This window comes from Cupressus sempervirens, chromosome 7 (genome assembly GCF_028749045.1).
Source record: "Cupressus sempervirens isolate cs-2001-9-10 chromosome 7, ASM2874904v1, whole genome shotgun sequence".
Classification (NCBI taxonomy): Eukaryota; Viridiplantae; Streptophyta; class Pinopsida; order Cupressales; family Cupressaceae; genus Cupressus; species Cupressus sempervirens.
In genome coordinates, this window is record NC_143124.1 from 933898844 (window position 1) to 933919795 (window position 20952).

General features: G+C 40.0%; 1 protein-coding gene and 1 long non-coding RNA gene across 2 annotated transcripts; one reads left to right on the forward strand and one right to left on the reverse strand.

The window, feature by feature from the left end:
• Nucleotides 1-4540: 4540 nt before the first annotated feature.
• On the reverse strand, nucleotides 4541-7147 carry LOC149550641 (uncharacterized). The gene is made up of 2 exons (XM_089794495.1): nucleotides 5136-7147; nucleotides 4541-4981 (listed from the first exon to the last, which is right to left on the reverse strand). Exons 1-2 carry the CDS (start codon nucleotides 5523-5525, stop codon nucleotides 4541-4543), a joined length of 831 nt encoding a protein of 276 aa, XP_089650621.1. The 5' UTR covers nucleotides 5526-7147.
• A 7329-nt stretch (nucleotides 7148-14476) lies between these two features.
• LOC149550642 (uncharacterized) lies at nucleotides 14477-20541 on the forward strand. Its single transcript, XR_016354223.1, has 2 exons — nucleotides 14477-19636; nucleotides 19750-20541. It is a non-coding gene; the product is annotated as an uncharacterized LOC149550642 (long non-coding RNA).
• The last annotated feature ends 411 nt before the right edge of the window (nucleotides 20542-20952 follow it).

Below are 20952 nucleotides of genomic sequence, written 5' to 3' on the forward strand. Positions count from 1 at the left end.
TCTTTATATATCCTCTCATGTGGAGTTTGTTGTACCTTTATTACTTTTCCCAATGTGAAGCACGCTCATTCAAGCAATGTGGGATAAAGCACCTTTTTTGTTCTTTAGTCACTTAAGTGAACATAGTACCTTTTTAAATAAAGTGACAAGTTAAATGAACTTTAATAGTCACTTAGTCAGTAAACCATATAGTCATCAGGAATTAAAATAACTGACCAAATGAACTCTGATAAGCATGTGCAATAGCTCGTTGGAAAGCTCTCGGCGAGATGCTTCCAACCCTGCATTGAGGTACCGAAAATACTGAGCTCTGATTACTTACTAAAAATAGCAAGCATCTGGACAACCTGCCAAAACTGCTCTGATGGGTCTGGAACTGGAAATGTCTAGGCCAAATCTCGAACTAAACCCCGTAAAGAACCTTTTCGCCCCCGAAACTTAGGCGAAGTGAGCTGGCCACACAAAATTATAATGTCCCAGAAAAAGGGGACATTACAAAGCCTCCCCTCTCAAAGATTGCTTGCCCTCAAGCAATCCGCTCATACCTGTAGAAATCAAATGCCAGGATCTCATACTCGTCTCGAAAATGAAGTTCTACTCCTCAGTTGATGTACCTTGGCATGCATCTTCCCAAACTTAGAATGGTGAAACGGTACAATAGGATTCATTGTGCCAAATAATTGAATGCTAAGATCCCACGTCTCACCATAAAGGGACACCAACTGCCATGCACTGCTGCCTTGTGTGCCAATACAGTCAATCAGGATGAAAACCTCACTCCATGAGTGACTCTGTGAGCCTCTAGTGTCAAGTGAAGATGGGGGCCCATCAATATACCCATATCCACTCCAAGAAGATAGCAACCAAACTCTCCATCTAGTGCCCTGACTAAAGGCAAAACCTAGGATGCTCCACCTGGATCCCAAGTGAGGACCTGTGCTCTGTCTGAGATACCATTGACCAGTTCTTGTAATACCTACACCATTGTACCACTGTACCACTCCTGTAATATCTGTTCCGATGTTAATGATAGATTCGGCCAATCCGACTCCACCGCCATAACACTCTGGTGAAAGAGGAGTAGTCCTAATCTCTGGAACTTTGATTTGTCAGAAAGCTGAAACACACAGATCATAATCATGTGTTTGTGTAGCAACACAACATAATCCGCCAGATGTAAGACACTATTAACACTTGAATCCTCGACTTCCCAAACATTACGATCTTGGGTGAATGAAAGAGTGGTTGGTGAATCACCAACATCATGAGTGCTAACACTACCTTCAATACCCTGCTGAATAAAAAATGTAGACACCTCATGTGGAGTGTAGGGTAATGTGTGATCTCTCCACTCACCTGCAAGTAACTCGTTGACCTTTGAAGGCCAAATAGAATCAGCGAAAATATCACCAACATACACAGGCAAATCACTGATAAGGGAAATATACCAACAAGAAAAATCACCAGTCAACAAGTAGGCCGTGGCCATCTCATAAGAACTAGGTGATATAACTCTGGGCAAGCTGAAGATTTCCTCAGAACATGCTAAGGATAAATCTAAACTTCCTATTCCACCATAAGTACTCTCGCTTATGTCAAAGTCTTTATTAAAGGATGGTTCACCAGTAGCTGAAAACTCTGAATTATCCTCACTTGTATCACTAACCATGTCCTCCTGTGAAAATGTACAGCTGCTGTCATAAAAATCAGAATTTTCAGTCTTATCAACTTGCTGATTCATAAATTTTTTCTCACCATAGATAGTCTCAAATGAGAAATACATGATTGAATCGCATTGCTTGCCTTCACATCTACCCACTTTATGAATTCTTTCAATGATTTGCGTGATTTTTTGTGCGTGTGAACCACTGTCATCTTCTTCATAAGTGGCTGCCCCACTTGTTTGACTTTCAGCTTTGTGGATGGAATAATGTGTTAAGCTCAATTGAAGACATAGCTCATCTACTTCACTCTCCTTGTCCCTTCCAAATTTTATTGCTAGATCTTTATCCATAATAGTTGCAAGTACTCATATTTTATCATTTTCAAAGTTTCAAAAATGGTATGTAAAAGAGTACTTGTGACACCACATACATTCCCCTGTCTCTCTTCTATCACAATCTTCCGCATGAGATCCTCAATTAAATTGGAAGAATCATCCATCCTCGTCAACACTTGGACAATCTTGCCTTGTTTGACCAAAAGCATATCCAATAAGTCAAGGAGTGATAATGGTTTTTGACCATCTCCCTCAAACACAAGTGGGTTGTTCTTCATAGAGTTTTTTGATTTTTCATCATCTAGGGGAACAACATTTTCAGATATATCCTCTAACTCAATGTGTGCTAAATCAACTATCCTGCCAACAATGCGGTCCATTTGCTCCTCCTCAAAACTTGACATAATTTTCAGCCTATTATCATCGTAAAATTCATCCAGGTTAATTTTCATGTCCCCAAATAAGATGCTGGTATTTTCCATGTCTACCCAAGATGGGGAGTTCACAACGTTGGCGGGTTGGTCAACTCTTCTAGATGGAACATGCTCATCAGAAGGACTAGTGTAAACATCTCCATAAGATACTTTTGCCCCCCAATTTCTTGCTAGTGTACTTGTGTCAGTAGCAGTATTTTGCATATTATCATCCGAAGGTTGCTCTTCTTTTTCAGTACTACTATCAAGTTGATTAATGTCTTCCTTATGCAATTTTCTGTAACTGTCCTTTGCAAGGAGATCTTGAGCCAAATCATAGCACTTGTTTCTTATCATATCCATCTTGTTTTGCAGCTCTAGTGGAAAGTCAACATAGTCCATGAAAGGCAATTCTTTCCGAATTTGTGGAGGAAATTTGTTGTATTCATCATATATGTGCATTATTTCAGTCCTCATATCGGATTGGAAATTTTGGTCTAACTGCTGTTGCAACTTAACAATGTCTTTCTTGACCTTTTTTTAGCCATATATTTTCTCCATTTGTAATTTTGTCTAGCTGATGTTAACTACAACCCAAACACAGGAATGAACTGGATTGATTAAGGAAGGGAAGAACCCACAAACTACTTAATCTTAGCTTCAAATGGTGACCAATGAAAGTAAATCTACTTACAATAGAGGTCTCTACAATATGTACCAACATCCACGATCAACCCACAGTGAACTTGTTTAACTGACGGATTTCTCGCCCTCCTAGTTAAAACCTTTAGTTGTTTTCACTGTCTTCAGGAAAGACAACTATTTGTAACAATGCCAGTATTCTTTAAGAACTATTCCAGACAGTGTAACGAGACTCGGACTCGGCTCGGACTCGGCAAGGGTAACTTGACTCGTGACTCGGCTCTGACTCGTGACCTGGCTCGGTGGTGACTCGGCAAATTGAAAAAACTTCAAAATTTTGAGATTTTTTAAGATTTAAAGAACATTCCATGCACCCATTATTGAATAAAGCATAAGGACACAATAACATCATTAAATAGAAGATAATTTGATCATAATGCACATGCCACATACTTAAAGTAAAAAACTTAAAACTTAAAAGTCAAACATTGATTACATATGTACAATACTACAAGTTACAAACTTACAAAGGTAAATTGCTAAAAGTAAATACTATATTACTAGTAATTAAAGTCAAACTAAGATAAATCCATGCAAACCATCAAAATGTATATGTATTATCATTTATGCATTATAAAATCCAACACATCAAGATTCAATAGTCATCATCAAATTCAAATGTTCCAAATGCTGATCATATATTAAGTTACTATTAAACAAAAAGTTAAAACAAGACTATAAGTCTACAGCTATGGCTCTTAATCGGAGTCATCATCATCCTCATCCTCAAGCTCATCCTCATCATCATCCTCATCATCATCGTCATCGTCATCCTCATCCCCAACCTCAGCCTCAACCTCAGGCTCAGGCTCAGCATAATCTATAAAATGCCTCTTAGTAAGGCGTCTAAGGTAGGTCCTGGATGTCTCAGTAGCCATAGCATCAACTCGTGAGGTGCCTCTAGGATCAATTGTACTCTCTGCCTCTGGCTCTGCCAATGTCTGTGAGGTGCCACTAGGAACAACTGGAGCTCTCTGAACCTCTGCTGCCATAGCCACAGCCTCAGCCTGGCCCTCTCTATCTGCCTGGTCAAGCCACTGTAGGTCCTCATCATCAAAGACAGGATCAGTAGCCTCAGTGATCCAATTAGACTCTGGATCAACCTCCTCTAGAGTAATCAGAGAGGTGTCACTATCCAAAATCTCCCTAATCCTAATGCGTAGGTTGTAGTGCACAAAGACTAGACTATTCATTTTCTGCACAGACAACCTGTTATGCCTCTTCGAGTGGATGTACTCGAACATGCTCCAGTTGCGCTCACATCCAGAAGCGCTACTTGGCTGGCTCAAAATGTGGATGGCGATTTGCTGAAGGTTTTTGGTTGAAGGCCCAAACATTTGCCAGTCTATCTGAATTTTGAAAAAAGGAAAACAAAAAAATATTAGTCTCATTTCAAAATTTGAACTTTAAGTTTAAAGCTAGAAATTTAGAAACTAGATTGTATAAGGCTTAAGTTGCAATCTTTACCTGGCTGCAATTTTGTACGACCTTCTTTGCAAATTTGACTTGAAAAAATGGGCCCTGATGCATTATTATAGGCATCCATCTCAAGCAATATATCTGTGGGATTAGGGGACATCTTCGATACCACTGTGTATAGGCCACTAAGAACCTCCTCATCTACCTTGAAATCATCAAGGAAACAGTATGCCGGATTGAGGTAATAGGCTGTTGCGTGGATGGGCTTATGAAGCTGATTTTGCCATCTCCTATCAATTATGTCCCAAATAGGGCCATAGTTTTCCTCAACTCCTACATATTTGGCCTTAATAGTCTCCTTGACCCTATCCATGCCCTCATAAATGTAGCCCATAGAGGGCTTCTCGCCATCAGCAACTCGTAGGAGGGCTACAAGGGGCTCGGTGATCTACACAACAATTAAACAAAAAAACAATTTAGTGAATGATGAAACTTTGCAAAGTTGCACAATGAAAATAAAACAAAAATATGTATGAGACAAATTAATTTATAAAATTTTAAGACTTAAGCTTTTAAAATTTAAAATTTAAAATTTAAATTACCTCCACAATCTTCGAACATGGCTCCCAAAAATCATCATCATCATAAATGCATTTTGTTGCATCTATCCCTACAGGGCTGCTCGCAAAGGAGGAGGAACTCCATTCTGGACCAACAAACATGCACCTCAACTCTAACCTTGAACTCAACAAGGATTTTAGTGTGATAAAGTTAGAGGCAAATCTTGTGATACCAGGACGAGCCAACTCTTTTCCCTTCGTGTATTTCCTCATAGTGCTGAAGACCAAGGCATGATTATAGATGAACTTACAAAGATTTTTGGCCTTGGTAACACATGATTTCACCCACACAAGCTTGCCAATATCCTCTAACATGAGGTCGATGCAATGGGCCGCACATGGAGTCCAAAAGATTTTTGGGTGTCTCTCCATCAATAGTTTTCCTGCAACAATTTAAAATTAGTTAGTAAACAATGAAAATTTTTGATGTATTAAAAAATTTTTAATTTTCAAAATTTAATGAAAAACTAAAACAAATTTTTTAGAAGTAAAACTTAGAGAGTTAGAAGTTAAAATTTTACTTGCAACAACATAATTAGCTGCATTATCTGTCACCACTTGGACAACATTGTCTTCCCTCACCTCCCTTATGACCTCAATAGTCTCACATAAGAATTTTGCATTTTTCACACATGAGGAAGCATCTATGGACCTCAAAAACATGGTGGATCCTGAAAGTGAAAATTAAACAAAATAATTATCATTCAAAAATCAATACTCAATAAAACAAAATTTTTGTTATTCAATAATAGTATACATTAAATTTTAGACTTCAAAAAGTAGAGCATGATGAATTCCCTCCGCTAGAAACAAGAAAATTTAGGAGGGTTCTGGACCTCCTATCTATCATGATGGTACACCCCTTTTGGCTCCAAATCTTTTTGTGGTCCTCCAACTCAAGTTTCATCTCCTCAACCATATCTAGCAAGAGGGGGTCACTCAACTCATCTTCAGTGGGGGCTTTGAACCCTGCACCACAGATGGAAACTGCATCAATCATCCCCTGCCAATAAAGAGTCCTATTACATTTATAAAAACATTTTAATTAGCATATTTCAAATTTTCAAATATCAAGTTAAAAGTATAAAATTGAATATAAATTTTAAAACTTCAAACGTAAAACAATCAAATATAAATGAAGTTGAAAACTTGAAGTACCTGGCTGCTATAAATGGAATGTCGCAGAAAAATCAAAACTTGCAAATTGCTCTTACTCCAGCTTCATGTATCTCCCTATTCCAGCCCGTGCTCTCAAGTGAGGGTTGTGCACCAGGAGTGGTACGCGGTACAAAAAAGTTGTCCAACTTACTAGATTTTCTTACTTTAGGACGAAGAAGAGCACCACTACTAGAAGGGGCAGCAGCAGGAGCATCACTAGAAGTGCAAGGAATAGATGTAGAAGAAGCACGAGCAACAGAAGCACTAGGACGATAGGGGGGACGGGAAGAACCTTCTCCAACACAACCTACTGACTCAGAAACATTTGCAGATGAGCGTGGAAGGGAACTAGAACCAATCAAAGCTAACTCTTCTAATTGTTTTTTTTTCAATTTTTTTTCTTATTCATATTTTTTCAAGGCTACATAACAAAAACGTTGAGCCTCAACAGTTGCAACTCCACAAGGCTCAATATCATGACCACGTAAGCCAACAATATGGTATTTTAATCTATTTATCCCCCCGCTATTAATGGTTTTGCTAAATAGGCATTTTGCTTGAGTTCTCTTTCTACTCGGAAATTCTATGGTGAACTTCCAACACTCATCTTTTTCGTTGCCTTTAGAGAGCTTGGGTTTTTTACCTCCTGAAGCCATTATGATTTAATTAAGGAAAAAGGTAAAGGTTGCTGCAATAAGACATTTTAGACCAAATATTACCATTTTAGCATTGCATTTTATGAAGATCTAAAGTTATAAAAAAACTCATAAACAAACAAAAAAAATTCATGCAAAAAACCCATAAGCATAGACAAAAAAATCATCAAAATCTAAAGAATCAAGTCTTACCTCTTTCAAATGCTTTGGGAAGTGTTGAGAAGAGCTCTTATAAACTTCTTGATGATCTAAATGCAAGTTCCAATGTCACAAATGCAAGCTTTTCTCCTCCTCCTTTCAGCTGGTTGCAAAACAAGAAAACTCTATTTCTCTTCTACCTCTCTCTCTCTCTCTTTCTTCTTTTCACTATAGATTGTTATGGGAGCCCTTTTAGGGTTATATGAGTGAGAAATGTAAAAAAAAAAACATTAAAAAAAGTTGGAAAAAACTATATTTTTAATGGTCAAATTTTTACTTGCCGCGGTCGGGTCAAGCTCCGCCGGGTCAGGTGAGTCACTCTGACTCGCGAGTCACACCCCGTGACTCGCTGCTCGCGGGTCACGAGTCATTATGACTCGGCTAGGTCAGCGCAGCTCGCTATCTCGCGCGACTCACGTGACTCGTTGCGAGTCACGTTACCCTGGTTCCAGCTAGTCATGCCTATTGGCAACAAAACTTCTGTCTACCACCCTGTCATTCACAATTCTGTTAGTGCAACATTCAACCCTGTTTGTATGTAATCTGGTCTGATGCTGTTGTAAGTCTTGAACTCCACTACATAGTGCCAAGATCACATGGAAACAAAGTTCATTTTCAATCACTGATGTTACAAGGGAGCTTTTTCCAGCAAGCACTTCAAGTTCCATCAATCATTCTGTATCACTTCAACCTTGTTGGCAACCGTTTGTATCTTTGGCTTATCTGTAATGTTCTATAACCCCTTTTATTTCTTTTTATCAATAGGTAACTGAATAATTGAGATATAATTTTGTCTAACAGTTCACAGACCTTCTGAGGTAACCTTAATATCACTATACCAATGTGCTAATCTGAACGTGAGTTTAGAAATCAATGATGTATTTGGATGTATTTTTACTGTTAAAGGAATTTTGTCAAGCAATTTAAAAACAATTTGAATATACCTCTCTACTTAGCAATTAAAGGAAACTACCATCTCAACACAAGTTCCGAATTTATATTTGGAAATCTGTTATCAAAGTGCCATGAATATCATATTTTTTCTAACAAAGATTATAGTTTCAATTCACTCACCACTGCTCAGAAATTCTACTAACTCAGAACCGGTGACTGCATCACATTAACAACTCAAAGAAAATTCACAATAATATCCGAACTGAGATTTGCATTATTTTATTCACTTCTCCACAATGTGAGTAACAGTCGACCTTAGTATATTAGAATGTATCAACAGCAAAACGTTCAAGTTTATGCAAAACGTTAAGGATGATAGACCCGTGTTTTTTTTAACTGCTGGAGGAGTTGAGGTTCGAATCTGTGTGAAGATGACTAGCACCCACCAATGATAGCGATTAACCACTAATTTTTTGAACCTGTGAATATATGAGATAGTCCCTGTGAATCACGTTGAGCAAAATACCTCCACCCGATAGTTTCCACCACTCAAACACTGTACCCGACTTGTATTCATGGCTAGAGCATGTTGACGGCGGCTCACACAAACTTTACCATCCTGTTTGCAGTCCCCTCTTAACAACATGGGCGTAGACACATATCCAGGACGTGTTTCAAGTGTTTATAGTCACGTTTTCTTTCCTGTCCAAGCCTCACTATGGTAATGATGTACGCCGTTCCCTGGCTTGACCTTCATTAGTAATGGCTATGTCCTTGCTGGAAATGGAGTAGAATGCCCTTTGCGCTAGAGCTATCCTTGTTAAATGACGCCTAGTTTATCCAGTTAACTCCAGTCGGATTGCTTCAAAAACGTGGGAGCAAGAAAAACGTTTATGAAGGATTCATAGCAAGGGATTGTCTAACTGCCGCTTTCCTAGACTCAAAAGCAATTTCCCTACTGTCATGTACTGCTCGACTACTCGAGTTTATATTGTTGCCGAGTGGAGTGTAGTTCAAACCACCATGAAATAATTTGGCACCCGCGTTTGACCGCAACCAACCTTGGATTCTACCACGCCTGAGCACGTATGAAAGACCCTTGTAGTTCACGATGGACAATAACCTCTACCCGAGCGGTTACCACCTCCTTTCATACACTGTCAATGGTCGCTGAGCTAAGACTAGAATGGATTGCGTTTTACTCACGTCTCACAGAAATAGCGGCACTTGGAAAGAATGTTCTTCCATGCTGATGACCTCCTATGTGAAATGCCTGTTACTTGCGACAGTTTGCAATGTAAATGCTGCTCACACAATTCCTTGATACAATTGCAGCTCCCACAGACATGAACGTGACTTCTAACCGGCCTCAAGTTTAACGTGGTCTTAATCTATATAACTAGCGTGTCCGTCTCAGTACAGGAGATGCTTAAAAAAAAAGTGACCAAGCTTCAGAATCACCAATGCGGGTTAAATAAATTTCGTGGCAATTCCCCACTAATGCTGAGCAAGGCAAACGTCACAAGGTTTAGTTCAGTCAATGTTTTCTCTTGCACGGATTCTCTTCCCCACAGTAAAATACTGAAACTCAATTCATGAACATTCAGAATATGATGAAACCAACTAGCATCGGAATTCCTTACCTTCCCTTTTGTTTTCACTGCACCTTAACTGCTTGTCGATTCTGCCCAACCTGTATAATGTAGATTAGAAGGAAGTTTGGGGTGACGTCCAACCTTCCTTAGAGACTTTAGACTTGAGGGTTTTCGTCCTCAAGATTTAACCAGTCACATTTAAGCAACCAGAACTAGGAATATTTGATTGTTTACCATACGGGTAAACTAGATTAATGCATACAGACAACTGGAACACGAACAACAGAACTTATATTATTATTTGCATACGCCAGACATTACATACAGAGCATATCATATCACAAGATGCATTACAATGATCCCAGACGGGATATAAATACTACTGCCGAACCTTCCCGAAGGAGTTTGTCGGCGGGAGTGCAAACCGCCGGTGTGGGAGTGCAAACCTCCGGTGTGGGAGTGCAGACCTCCAGTGTTGCGATGGTGGGACCCAAAGAAAAGTTGCCGAAATTTGAAGGCGATGGTATAGCCGACCCCATCTGACATTGTAAGACATGTGAGACGATCTGGTGGGCAAATGGAATCACAGATGGCAATGAATGGGTCAGGCAATTTTCGCCAACCCTACGGGGTGTGGCGATTGATTGGTTTTCGGATACGGATCCACAAAAGCTAAATTGCTCGAATAACATTAAAAAGGAGTTCCTGGCGGAATTTAAACTCTTGCGGGATGATAATGAAATCGTAGCGGAGATTTTCAATACCAAACAGGGGAAGCACGAAACTGTCTGCGTCTACGCTAGGAGATTAAAAAACTTAATAAACAAAATGGAAAGCAAGCCGGCGGACGGATTGCAGAAAAGATGGTTCGTGGATGGCCTACGATCGAAATTGCGGAGGAAAATGAAAATTGTCTCACTGTCATCATATGTGGATGCGTATAACAGAGCACTGGACCTTGAAAGTGAACAGAAGACAAAGAAGAAAACTCGCTCCTCTGATTTTGATGATGACGAGCCTATCAGAGATGATAGCAACGACGATGAAGGCAGCAGCAAGAAGGTTCGTGCCCTACAGAAGGATATGATTCGCATGATGGAGTTTAAAAACATGCAAAAGGAGCCAAAAGGCAGTGAACTGTGGTGCACGGAATGTAAGACCGACGGTCATACTAAAGGATCGTGTCCAAAGAACCAATTTTGTGACATTTGTCAGATCATGGGCCATTCGACAAAGGAGTACCCCTTTAACATGAAGACAAGAGGATCTTCGCAGGTGTTTCTCACACAGGAGGCTTCTCCGTCGGGTAGTAGTGCAAACACGAATATCGCCGATGCTACATTTGGAGGATACAGGAATAATAGTAGAGGGCAAAATAACAACAATACAAATAATAACAATAATAATGGGAGCCGAAGTCGAACTCAGTATGATGCAAATGGACGGCCGATCGTTTAATGCCGAGCATGTAATTTGTGGGGTCATTTTGCGCGGGATTGTACAGCGACAAACACACTGAAATTATTATGCAGATGGTGTGGACCCGGCAATCACGAAGATTCCAAGTGTCCAAAGTCTGGAGTAAACTTGATCACTGTCGGCATGGATGTAGAGGAGGTTCTGGCAATTACACGGAGGCAAGCGGAGGAAAAGAGAAAAGTGGAGGAAGCGCAGGCAGAAATTGCAAAGGCATCGTCGGTGGAGACATCTCGGTTGAAGGACATCACCGACACCTTGGCAAGGAACTTCGCCGAACAAAAAATTGTACGACAGATCTTACAAACGGAGATATCGGTCAAAATAAGTTACCTCCTCACAATGCCCCAATTACGGACGGCCATTCTGAATCATACACCATTTCAGCAAGCAACAGAGGACATAGGAAGGGACAGTAGTCCGACGACAACAATCGACCCAATGCTTCTGGCACTCACAACGGGAAGGCATCCGGCGGTCGTCGAGATGGGGATTTTGGGAAAGGTTCTGGCAGACACAATTGTTGACGGAGGATCCGGCATGAATGTGTTACCGGAGGATACTTGGAAGAAGTTGGAAAAGCCGACATTGTGGCCCTTGCATTCCAGTTGCTCACGGCAGACCAACACGGAATCAAAACATTAGGAATCTTGAAGGCGCAATCGGTAACTATTGGAACGCAACCATTTTTATTGGACTTCGTGGTCATTCCATTAAAAAGAAAAGGATATGATGCTATTCTAGGACGGGATTGGTTGGTGCAAGCAAAAGTAAAACATGATTGGAAACGAAATACCCTATCAATGGAGTGCGGAGGCAAAAGATTCACAATTGACCTGCATACACAAATGGTCGGTGAGGAGGCAACATCGTCAGATTCAGAAAGTGATGGCGAAAGTGACGACGAAGGAAAGAGGAGAATGGAACCAGACGAAGGAGTATTGAGACTTGACGGAGGATCGAATGACGATGACCTGGACTCGGTGAATGGCCTATTCCACTGGCAGATAGAAGACTACGAACTGTTTCCAAGTTGCAATATGTTAACGGTCGACGAACATGACAAAACACAGGAAAATGAATGTCTAGAGGAATGCAGGGAAGCGGAAGAAGGAAAAGCTGCCATGGCTGAAGCTGAGGGGAAGAACATACAGTCTTAACACAGAAAAACAAAAGATCCCACTATCCGGTACATGGTGAATGGACCGCGCGGAAGGAAAAGGTTACACCGCAACATAAAATTAGTGGAAGGGCACTGATAGCAAGGAAATAATCCAGTTGCGCGATGACCGCAGGGACAGTGGGCGATGGAGGTGGCACAGAACAGACGTAAGGCGTACGACGGTCGGAATGAAATCAAAGTGGAAAAGTCTAAGGCCAGATGGGTTGGACCATACCAGATTCGGAAGGTCGATGACAATGGAGCGATCAAATTGTCAACTTTGGACGGGCAGAAGGTACCTCCGGCAGTCAACGGATCCAAATTCGAAATATATGGTGCCAGGAAGACTTTGTCGTTGTCGCAGAAGGGGACTCCCTCATCATTGTTGAATGGCGACGGTCAGAGGCAAATTTGAGGTGCTTTGTATTTTTTTGAGAAAAAATAAATAAATAAATAAATTTAAAAAAAAAAAAAAAAAAATTGAAAAAAAAAAAAATTAAAAAAAAAAAATTGCCGCGGACAGGGTCCCGCGGACTGTCTGCTCGCAGATAGCTGTCCGCGGACAGTGTCCCGCTGACACGTCCTGCGGGCAGCTTGTCCGTGAACTGTGTCCCGCGGGCAGCTGTTCGGACCTCCCGCGGAACCTTTTCGCGGAGTTTTTTTTAATGTTCTTGCAGAAGGCTTTTTTTTTTTAAATTTATTTTTGGCTACCTGCGGATTGTTTTATTCTGATTCCCGCGGCCGTGCGACCTTCTCCCCAGATTTCTTTTCGGTGTTTGTTCTTACTGCGAACTCGGGCAATATTTCTCTCCGCCGTAGTACTCTGCGATTCCATAGTGGTTGATATTGTTGGTGCAGATAGTTCCGCAAATCCATAGACGAGGTCGGGGGCAGGGTTGTGGGTGTTGGCATCAATGCTCGAGTATCGGGCTGTTGGGAGTGGATCTATGCAGAGGCGGCATACGAATCGTTACCGTAAGGATTTTTCTGTTCGCAGCGGATGCTTGTCTTCTTCGGAGTTTTCTTGTCTTGTGGATGGTTTTATGCAGGTTTTTCTTAGTTCTCTCGCGGAGGTGGTTGAGTTCAGCTTGAAGGACAAATTCAACTCGGAGGAATTAATATCATTCTCTTGGCAGGAACCGGCAGGATAGGAAAGAGGCACAGCAGCGGGAGAGCTCCTCCAGTTGGAGGTAGTGCAGCGACACTTGGCTCAGGGTACCGAGGAATTGAAAACAGAGAAAGTAGCATGGGTGGCTATCAAGGTCAGCTTGAGGAGATAGTATTGTGTTAGCAGAGGCTACAGATGTAACGGGATGAATGTGGAAGTGATGTGACAGAAGCAGATTTTTTGTTGTAGTCACTGTTAATGTATTTTGTTTGTTAATTTGTTTCAGATATTTTGTAATTGTCGTCTAAAGACGACTTTTCTTTTTGGGGGGGATGGTGTCAGCCGACTGGATGGTCCCGGCGGTGTTTCTGTAGCTGACAAAATGATTGTCGTCGATGTTTCTGTAGCCGACAGGGTGATGTCCGGCGGTGTTTCTGTATTCTGTAGCTGACGTCGTCGGTAAATAGTTTGTAGCGGATAGAATATTTGTGGCCAACGGACTCCTTTGGGAAGGTTCGGCGGTAGTATTTATATCCCGTCTGGGATCATTGTAATGCATCTTGTGATACGATATGCTCTGTATGTAATGTCTGGCGTATGCGAATAATAATATAAGTTCTGCTGTTCGTGTTCCAGTTATCTGTATGCATTAATCTAGTTTACCCGGGTAAACTAGATTAATGCATACAGATAACTGGAACACGAACAGCAGAACTTATATTATTATTCGCATACGCCAGACATTACATACAGAGCATATCGTATCACAAGATGCATTACAATGATCCCAGACGGGATATAAATATAGATAACTGGAACACGAACAGCTGAACTTATATTATTATTCGCATAGGCCAGACATTACATACAGAGCATATCATATCACAAGATGCATTACAATGATCCCAGAGGGGATATAAATACTACCGCCGAACCTTCTTGAAGGAGTTGGTCGGCCACAAATATTCTATCCGCTACAAACTATTTACCGACGACATCGGCTACAGAATACAAAAACACTGCCGGACATCACCCTGTCGGCTACAGAAACACCGCCGAACACCGACGACAATCATTCCGTTGGCTACAGAAACACTGCCGGGACCATCCAGTCGGTTGACATTGATTTCATAAATTTCTCGTGTGTTTCCACAGGATGGCAAGATTCTTGGCTCTGATACCACTGTAATATCCCCTTCTGGATATTATACTAAAAACCCTTGATACGAATTTGCAAATTCAAAACCGAAAGGAAAACCAATATTCCATATAAATTTCAGAACTTAAATCGATTTGTAACCAGCAGATTTGAATACAAGAAAACTCAGAAAAGTTCGTTTATTTCCTCCAATTTTCAGAAATACGTACATAAATTAGGAATTAACACAAATAGTTGCCAAGTAATGTTATTGTATTATACAACAACAATACAATAACGTGCAACAATCCAAGTAATCCAATCTTATACACAGAAATAACAGTTAGATTGGAAATATAAATAAACTTGTAAGAAGGCTAGGTTTGCTTCCAACCTTCAAAGATTCTTTAGGGGTTTGTGTCCTAGAAGAAATAACCAGCAACTGTTTTTAGCTCCCAGATTAATATTTGTTTTGAATGTTATATTCTTCATATATCCTCTTATGTGGAGATTGTTGTACCTTTATTACTTTTCCCAATGTGAAGCACGCTCGTTCAAGCAATGTGGGATAAAGCACCTTTTTTTGTCCTTTAGTCGCTTAAGTGAACATAGTACCTTTTTAAATAAAGTGACAAGTTAAATGAACTTTAATAGTCACTTAATAAACCATATAGTCATCAGGCATTAAAATAACTAACCAAATGAACTCTAATAAGCATGTGCAATAGCTCGTTGGAAAGCTCTCGACGAGATGCTTTCAACCCAACACTGAGGTACCGAAAATACTAAGCTTTGATTACTTACTAAAAATAGTAAGCACCTGGACAACCTGCCAAAACTGCTCTGATGGGTTTGGAATTGGAAATGTCTAGACCAAATCTCGAATTGAACCCCGTAAAGAACCTTTTCACCCCCGAAACCTAGGTGAAGTGAGCTGGCCACACAGAATTATAATGTCTCAGAAAAAGGGGACATTACAATAACAAAGGCAAAATTCTAACATGTTAGAGGAATTAATACTCCTTTGAGGGTGGAGGACTCTGCCACTCTTAGAGGAAAATTCCTCATTCATTCTTGATTTCCCTCAAACACTTTCTCTTCCCCAATTTCATTATATCACTCAATCTCTTGCTTCATTTGATCATTCTTTAATTCGTTGTCATCAATCTTTATGTTTTGATCTCATATGAGGAGATCATAAGTGGGAGTGAAAATTTTGGAAATGTAATTTTCAGCTCTTTTTGAATTCAGCTCTCCACCTTTGATAATGTCTTACATCCTCTCCAAACTATCTTCAATCAAGCAACCCTTTTGCTCAAGCCAACCTCTTTTTCAAATGAAGGTGGAGACTACACACCTTTGAGAGGAAAGGAGACTGCTCTTTGGGTGGTGGAATCGACCACCCTTAGAGGAATTTTCCTCATCTAAGCTAATTTTCTGCCCTTAAATATGGCTCCCTTAGGCTTACTCAATCACTTCAAATCATTCAAATATCTCAATTTAGGAGAAAACGATCACATTTCAAACTCCAACCATGAGGTGAAAATCAGAATGCTACAAGGAATTTTTGATAACTCATGGCTACTCAATCTCTATTTCTCCCAAATTTAGTCTAATTCAAGCTCACTTCTTCATCCTTGAGATCAGATTGCTATCGCATTATGCTTCCTTCAAATCCAACAACTTGACCTTGCATTTTCTTCACATAAAATAGGAGGGGGAAATCTTGGTCAAGAGAGGAATATTCCTCAAGGCATGGTGGAATCTACCAGCCTTGGAGAAATTTTCCTCATACATGTGATTTCAATCATTCCATCCTTACCAAATCGCCTCTATTCTCCTTTTGCTTTCACATTACAATGCAAGCTTGTATTGAGCTGACCCTAACTAGATGTACAAAAAGTGGACCCTCATGAGGATTTTACCTTAAAACTTCATCTTTTGATCTCTTTGAAGCTCTTCCACATCCTCTCCACTTGTCTAATCACTTGCAATTTTGAGGGGGAATGAGTACTGATTTTATCTCTATTGCATTCACCCCTCGCCATCCCTTCCAACCTTGCTCCAAATTACCTTCAATCAAGCTGGTGGAAATCTGCTTATGTAGAGAATTAATAATCCTAAGAAGGTGGCGAAATCCGCCACTCCTTGAGGATTATTCTATGGCTTTAAACTTTGTTTCTTGTCAAATCTCCAAGATTATAACTTACCCTTAGCAATTTTTTCTCAATCAAGACTTTGGGATAGTTCAGAGTTGCCCAACTTTAATGGTGGAAATCATACTTATGGGAGGAAAAATTCTTCTTTGGGTGGTGGAAGCCGCCACCCTTAGAGGAATTTTCCTCAAGTTACCTTATTTTTTGCGATCATCCATTTCACCTTTTTTGACTTGCCCAATTGTTTCAATTTCTCATTTGTTTGACCACCTTGCATCTTAGAGAAGAATGACTCATGTTTCTAGGCCATCCACATGAGGTGGAATTTGTTGGGTTCTCCTTGCAACACACTTTTCATAATTGGTTATTTTTCTAATTCAAAGGGCGGGAGGATTTTTAAGAATATCTTATATTTTAAGTTATATAAATATCGTCAAGGTGTTTGAGATAGGTTTTAGCCTCATATCAGTTAAATACTATGCCCCACGGGGACACGTTTCCAGCCCTTTTATGCTCGTCCCCGTACTGGGTACGAAACGGGGATGCGGATACCTATTTCCGTTGCCCCCTGTGACGTCCCGAATTGGGGAAAAGGGTACCATCCCTGAAACTCGCAATTTTTTTGCTAGGAAACGGGGTTACGCAATCTCGTACCGGGGACTCCATTCCCATCCCTCGATTGTCCCCTTTTCCCAGTCGGTGACGACTAAGTTAAAAGCCCAAAAAAAATTATTTTTTAAATTATTTTTTCAATTCCACCTAGGCCCCACATAGAGGTTGGAGCTTTCTAAAATAAGAGAACCTAAATGTGGCTTCAAATAACAAGAGGTAAATACTAAAAGAGCATTGTTCATTTGGAGTTGTTTGCAAGTTGGTAAGAAGAAGAGGAAAACAACAACAACAACAAAAGAGGGGTACGTTTTGGAGGTGCAAGAGGAGGTTTTGCCTTCATTTCTACTTCATTCCAGGTATGTTTTTTATTTTCTTTTTGCTCGATTCATACTTTATTGTTGTTTGTTGTCATTTTTCAATTTTTCCAATGACAAAGAGAGGGCATGTTGAATAGAACATTGAAATGTTTTTTTTTTCAATAACTTGCAGCAGTATAAAACACTGTATAATCCAAAGGCAAAAACATGAGCAGCAGTGAGAGTGAGGGAAGTAGTGACAACATGGATGTTGCCATGCAAGAAACTCAAGTGTCACATTTTACAAAGACCAAGAAAAAGACCTAGGGCAGCTTTGGATGATTTTTCAAATGAGCCTAATATAGATGTTCTTATGGAAGATGCAATGCCTAATCCATTTGAGTGCCCTTCCAAAGCCCTAAAAAAAATGCCAAAGGTCCATTCAACCTTAAGAAACCTCTCCTATAATTTGCCACAAAAGTAGACAACAATAAGAAGAGAAATTCGGGGGGTAGTAGGAAATGAGAGTGTCATATATGTAAGAAGCATTATTTTGAGAGCTACACAAGATTGTATTGTCATCTTTTATGGATAGGTGGGCAAGGGGTGAAAGGTTGCAAAAAAGTTAAGGATGATGAAAAACTTGAGGCCAATAGGTTGTATGTGGAGGGGGAGTTATTGAAATCCGGGAGCTCTACAGGTAGCACACCCACACCCTCATTCACTCTCACACTCACTCCCACTAGCATTGCTAGTAAAGAGAAGAGAAAGGCCAAGAGAGATACCAATGTGGCTGATTTATTTAACATACAAGCAAAAGAGAGAGCTGAAGAGTCCATTGGCAGATTTCTTGTTGCTCATGGCATACCATATCATGTTTCTTGTTCCTCATTCTATAAACAAATGTGCAAAGATATTTATGCTGCTGGTCCCTCATTTGTACCACCTAGAGAGACTAAATTATGCACCACTATCCTTGACAAAGAGTACTCAAATGTAAACATTTTGATGGAGGATATGAGAGAAACATGGATGAGTGATGGATGTTCTATCATCATGGATGGTTGGACCGATATCAAACATCGACCACTCATCAATCTTATTGTCACTATTACAGCAGGGGCCTATTTTCTTACAGCCATTGATTGTTCGGGAAAGAAAAAGGATTAGAAGAGGTAGGGGCTTCAAATGTCGTGCAAGTAGTCACTGATTCAGCTCGGGTGTGTAAATCAGCTGGATTGATAGTAGAGAGCATCTACAGACACATTTTTTGGACCCCATGTTGCGTACATGCATTGAATAACACCTTGAAGGACTTTGGGAAAATTGATTGGATAAAGACTATGGTGTCTGAGGCTAGAGACATGCAAATGTTTATTTGCAATCATCACACAACTGTTGCATTATTTAGGACATTTTCCAAAAAAGAATTTCTCAAGCCTGTGGAGACTCGATATGCTAGCTACTTCATTTTGTTGGAGAGGATGCTTGAGGTCCAAGAGGCCTTACAATCCATGGTGGTCAATGCAGAGTGGAATAGATGGCATGAATCAAGCACCACAGATGGAAGACTTGTCAGACAAAGAATCCTGGATGAGAACTGGTGAACCACAATGAGGTAAGAAACTTAAATAATTGACATCATAATTGTTATTGCTGATTTAATAAAAACATTTCTGATTTAAGCACTTGCTGATTTTTTTAACATATGATGTTTCTCACTTGCAATTTTCTTTTATTTGTAGATACATTTGCTCTTTCATTGACCCTATTGTGCAGGTCATTAGATATGCTGATACCGACTCTCCTAGCCTTGGAGAGATTTATGAGACCTTTGATAGCATGCTTGGGTAGATCAAGCAAGCTATTAAAGAAAAGGAACCTACTTTGGAGTTCTATAAAGAGCATCTTAAGCCCATTGTAACGAAAAGGTGGAACACTATGAACACCCCACTTCATATGGCAGCCTATGTAGTCAATCCGAAATGGTATGCACCAAGGCCTGAGAGAGTGCCTCCATCTAGTGATGAGGAGGTGAGTTTAATTTATGTTAAAGATTTGTAATTTTATAATACGTTTTTAAAATTTTGATTTTATTTGTAAGTTTATAAACTCTTAACTTCTTAATTTTTGTTTGTTCAATATAGGTGAAGGAGGGCTTCTTCAAGGCCCTTTAAAAAATGTATAATGCAGAGGATGTTGCAAAAATTCGAGGGCAATGGCTTGAATTTGCCAATCTTCGTGGTGAAACATTTGGTAAACCAGAGGTGAGGATTGATAGAGCTACATTAGCTCAAAGGGACCCGATTGGATGGTGGACATGGCATGGTAGAGACGCACCTGAGCTGAAAGGCCTTACCATCCATCTTCTCTCACAGGTTGCGAGTTCCTCTACTGCAGAGAGGAATTGATCTACATATAGTTTTATCCAATCGGTCAAGAGGAACAACCTTACCTCTAGACAATTGGAGAAGCTTGTGGCTGTTCACAATGTATTGCGACTACAAGAGCGATAGAGTCTTGCGTATCGATAGACTCCAGCACTACGTTGGGATGTTAGTCTTGAGGATGCATTGCAGATTGGTAAGGATAACACACCTCCAAGGCTGCTTGGTGTTCCATTAGATGAGGACCCTCTGCCTACCCCTGGCAGTGATTCAGAGGAAGAGACTAGCGCTGATCTTGATCTAGATATAGATTTAGATTTGGAGAGGACAGCCATATGTTTGGCTTTCCGCTTTGCAGATACTCAGATACATTATTGCTTTTGATTATTATCGAGTTGGACATCTCATTTACACTTCTAGTATTTACTTTTATCGTCATTTTGATTTCATGCATGATGATGATACATTGATACTTGGAGCCTTTGGGCATTTTTGCTAATTGTATGCGATATTTGGATATATCATCATATCATATTCTCATTTTGATTTTAATTTTCATTGTTTTCAATTTCCATGTATTCTATGGTGAATGGTTTATCAATGTTATGATATGCATATTTGAAAAATCAAATACATCTTTAAAGAAGTCTAATTCTCCATATAGATAAATTTAAAAATCCTGTATATTTTATAGCTGTCCCCTAAGGTCCTATCCCCTAAATTTTGGCTTCGACCCGTACCCGTACTGAAAACACATTCCTGTCCCCTAAAATGTCCTCATCCTGAAAACTTCGTGGAGCATAGGTTGAATATTTTAGATTTTTGGATTTTAAAATTTTTAGAGTTTTCAAAAAATTCCGGACTTAGCCAAATTTTAGGATTCAACATGCCTTCAACATTCTAACCTCCCATAAGCTTACTTGACTACCTAAGAGCAAATTGAAGCTGGAACAAGGATTTTCA

Coding starts and splice junctions, on each gene's coding strand:
- LOC149550641 (XM_089794495.1), bottom strand. CDS start 5,525: ATGGAGAGACACCCAAAAATCTTTTGGACTCCATGTGCGGCCCATTGC. Junction 4,982..5,135: donor CATGTTCGAAGATTGTGGAG/GTAATTTAAATT, acceptor ATTGTTGTGTAG/ATCACCGAGCCCCTTGTAGC.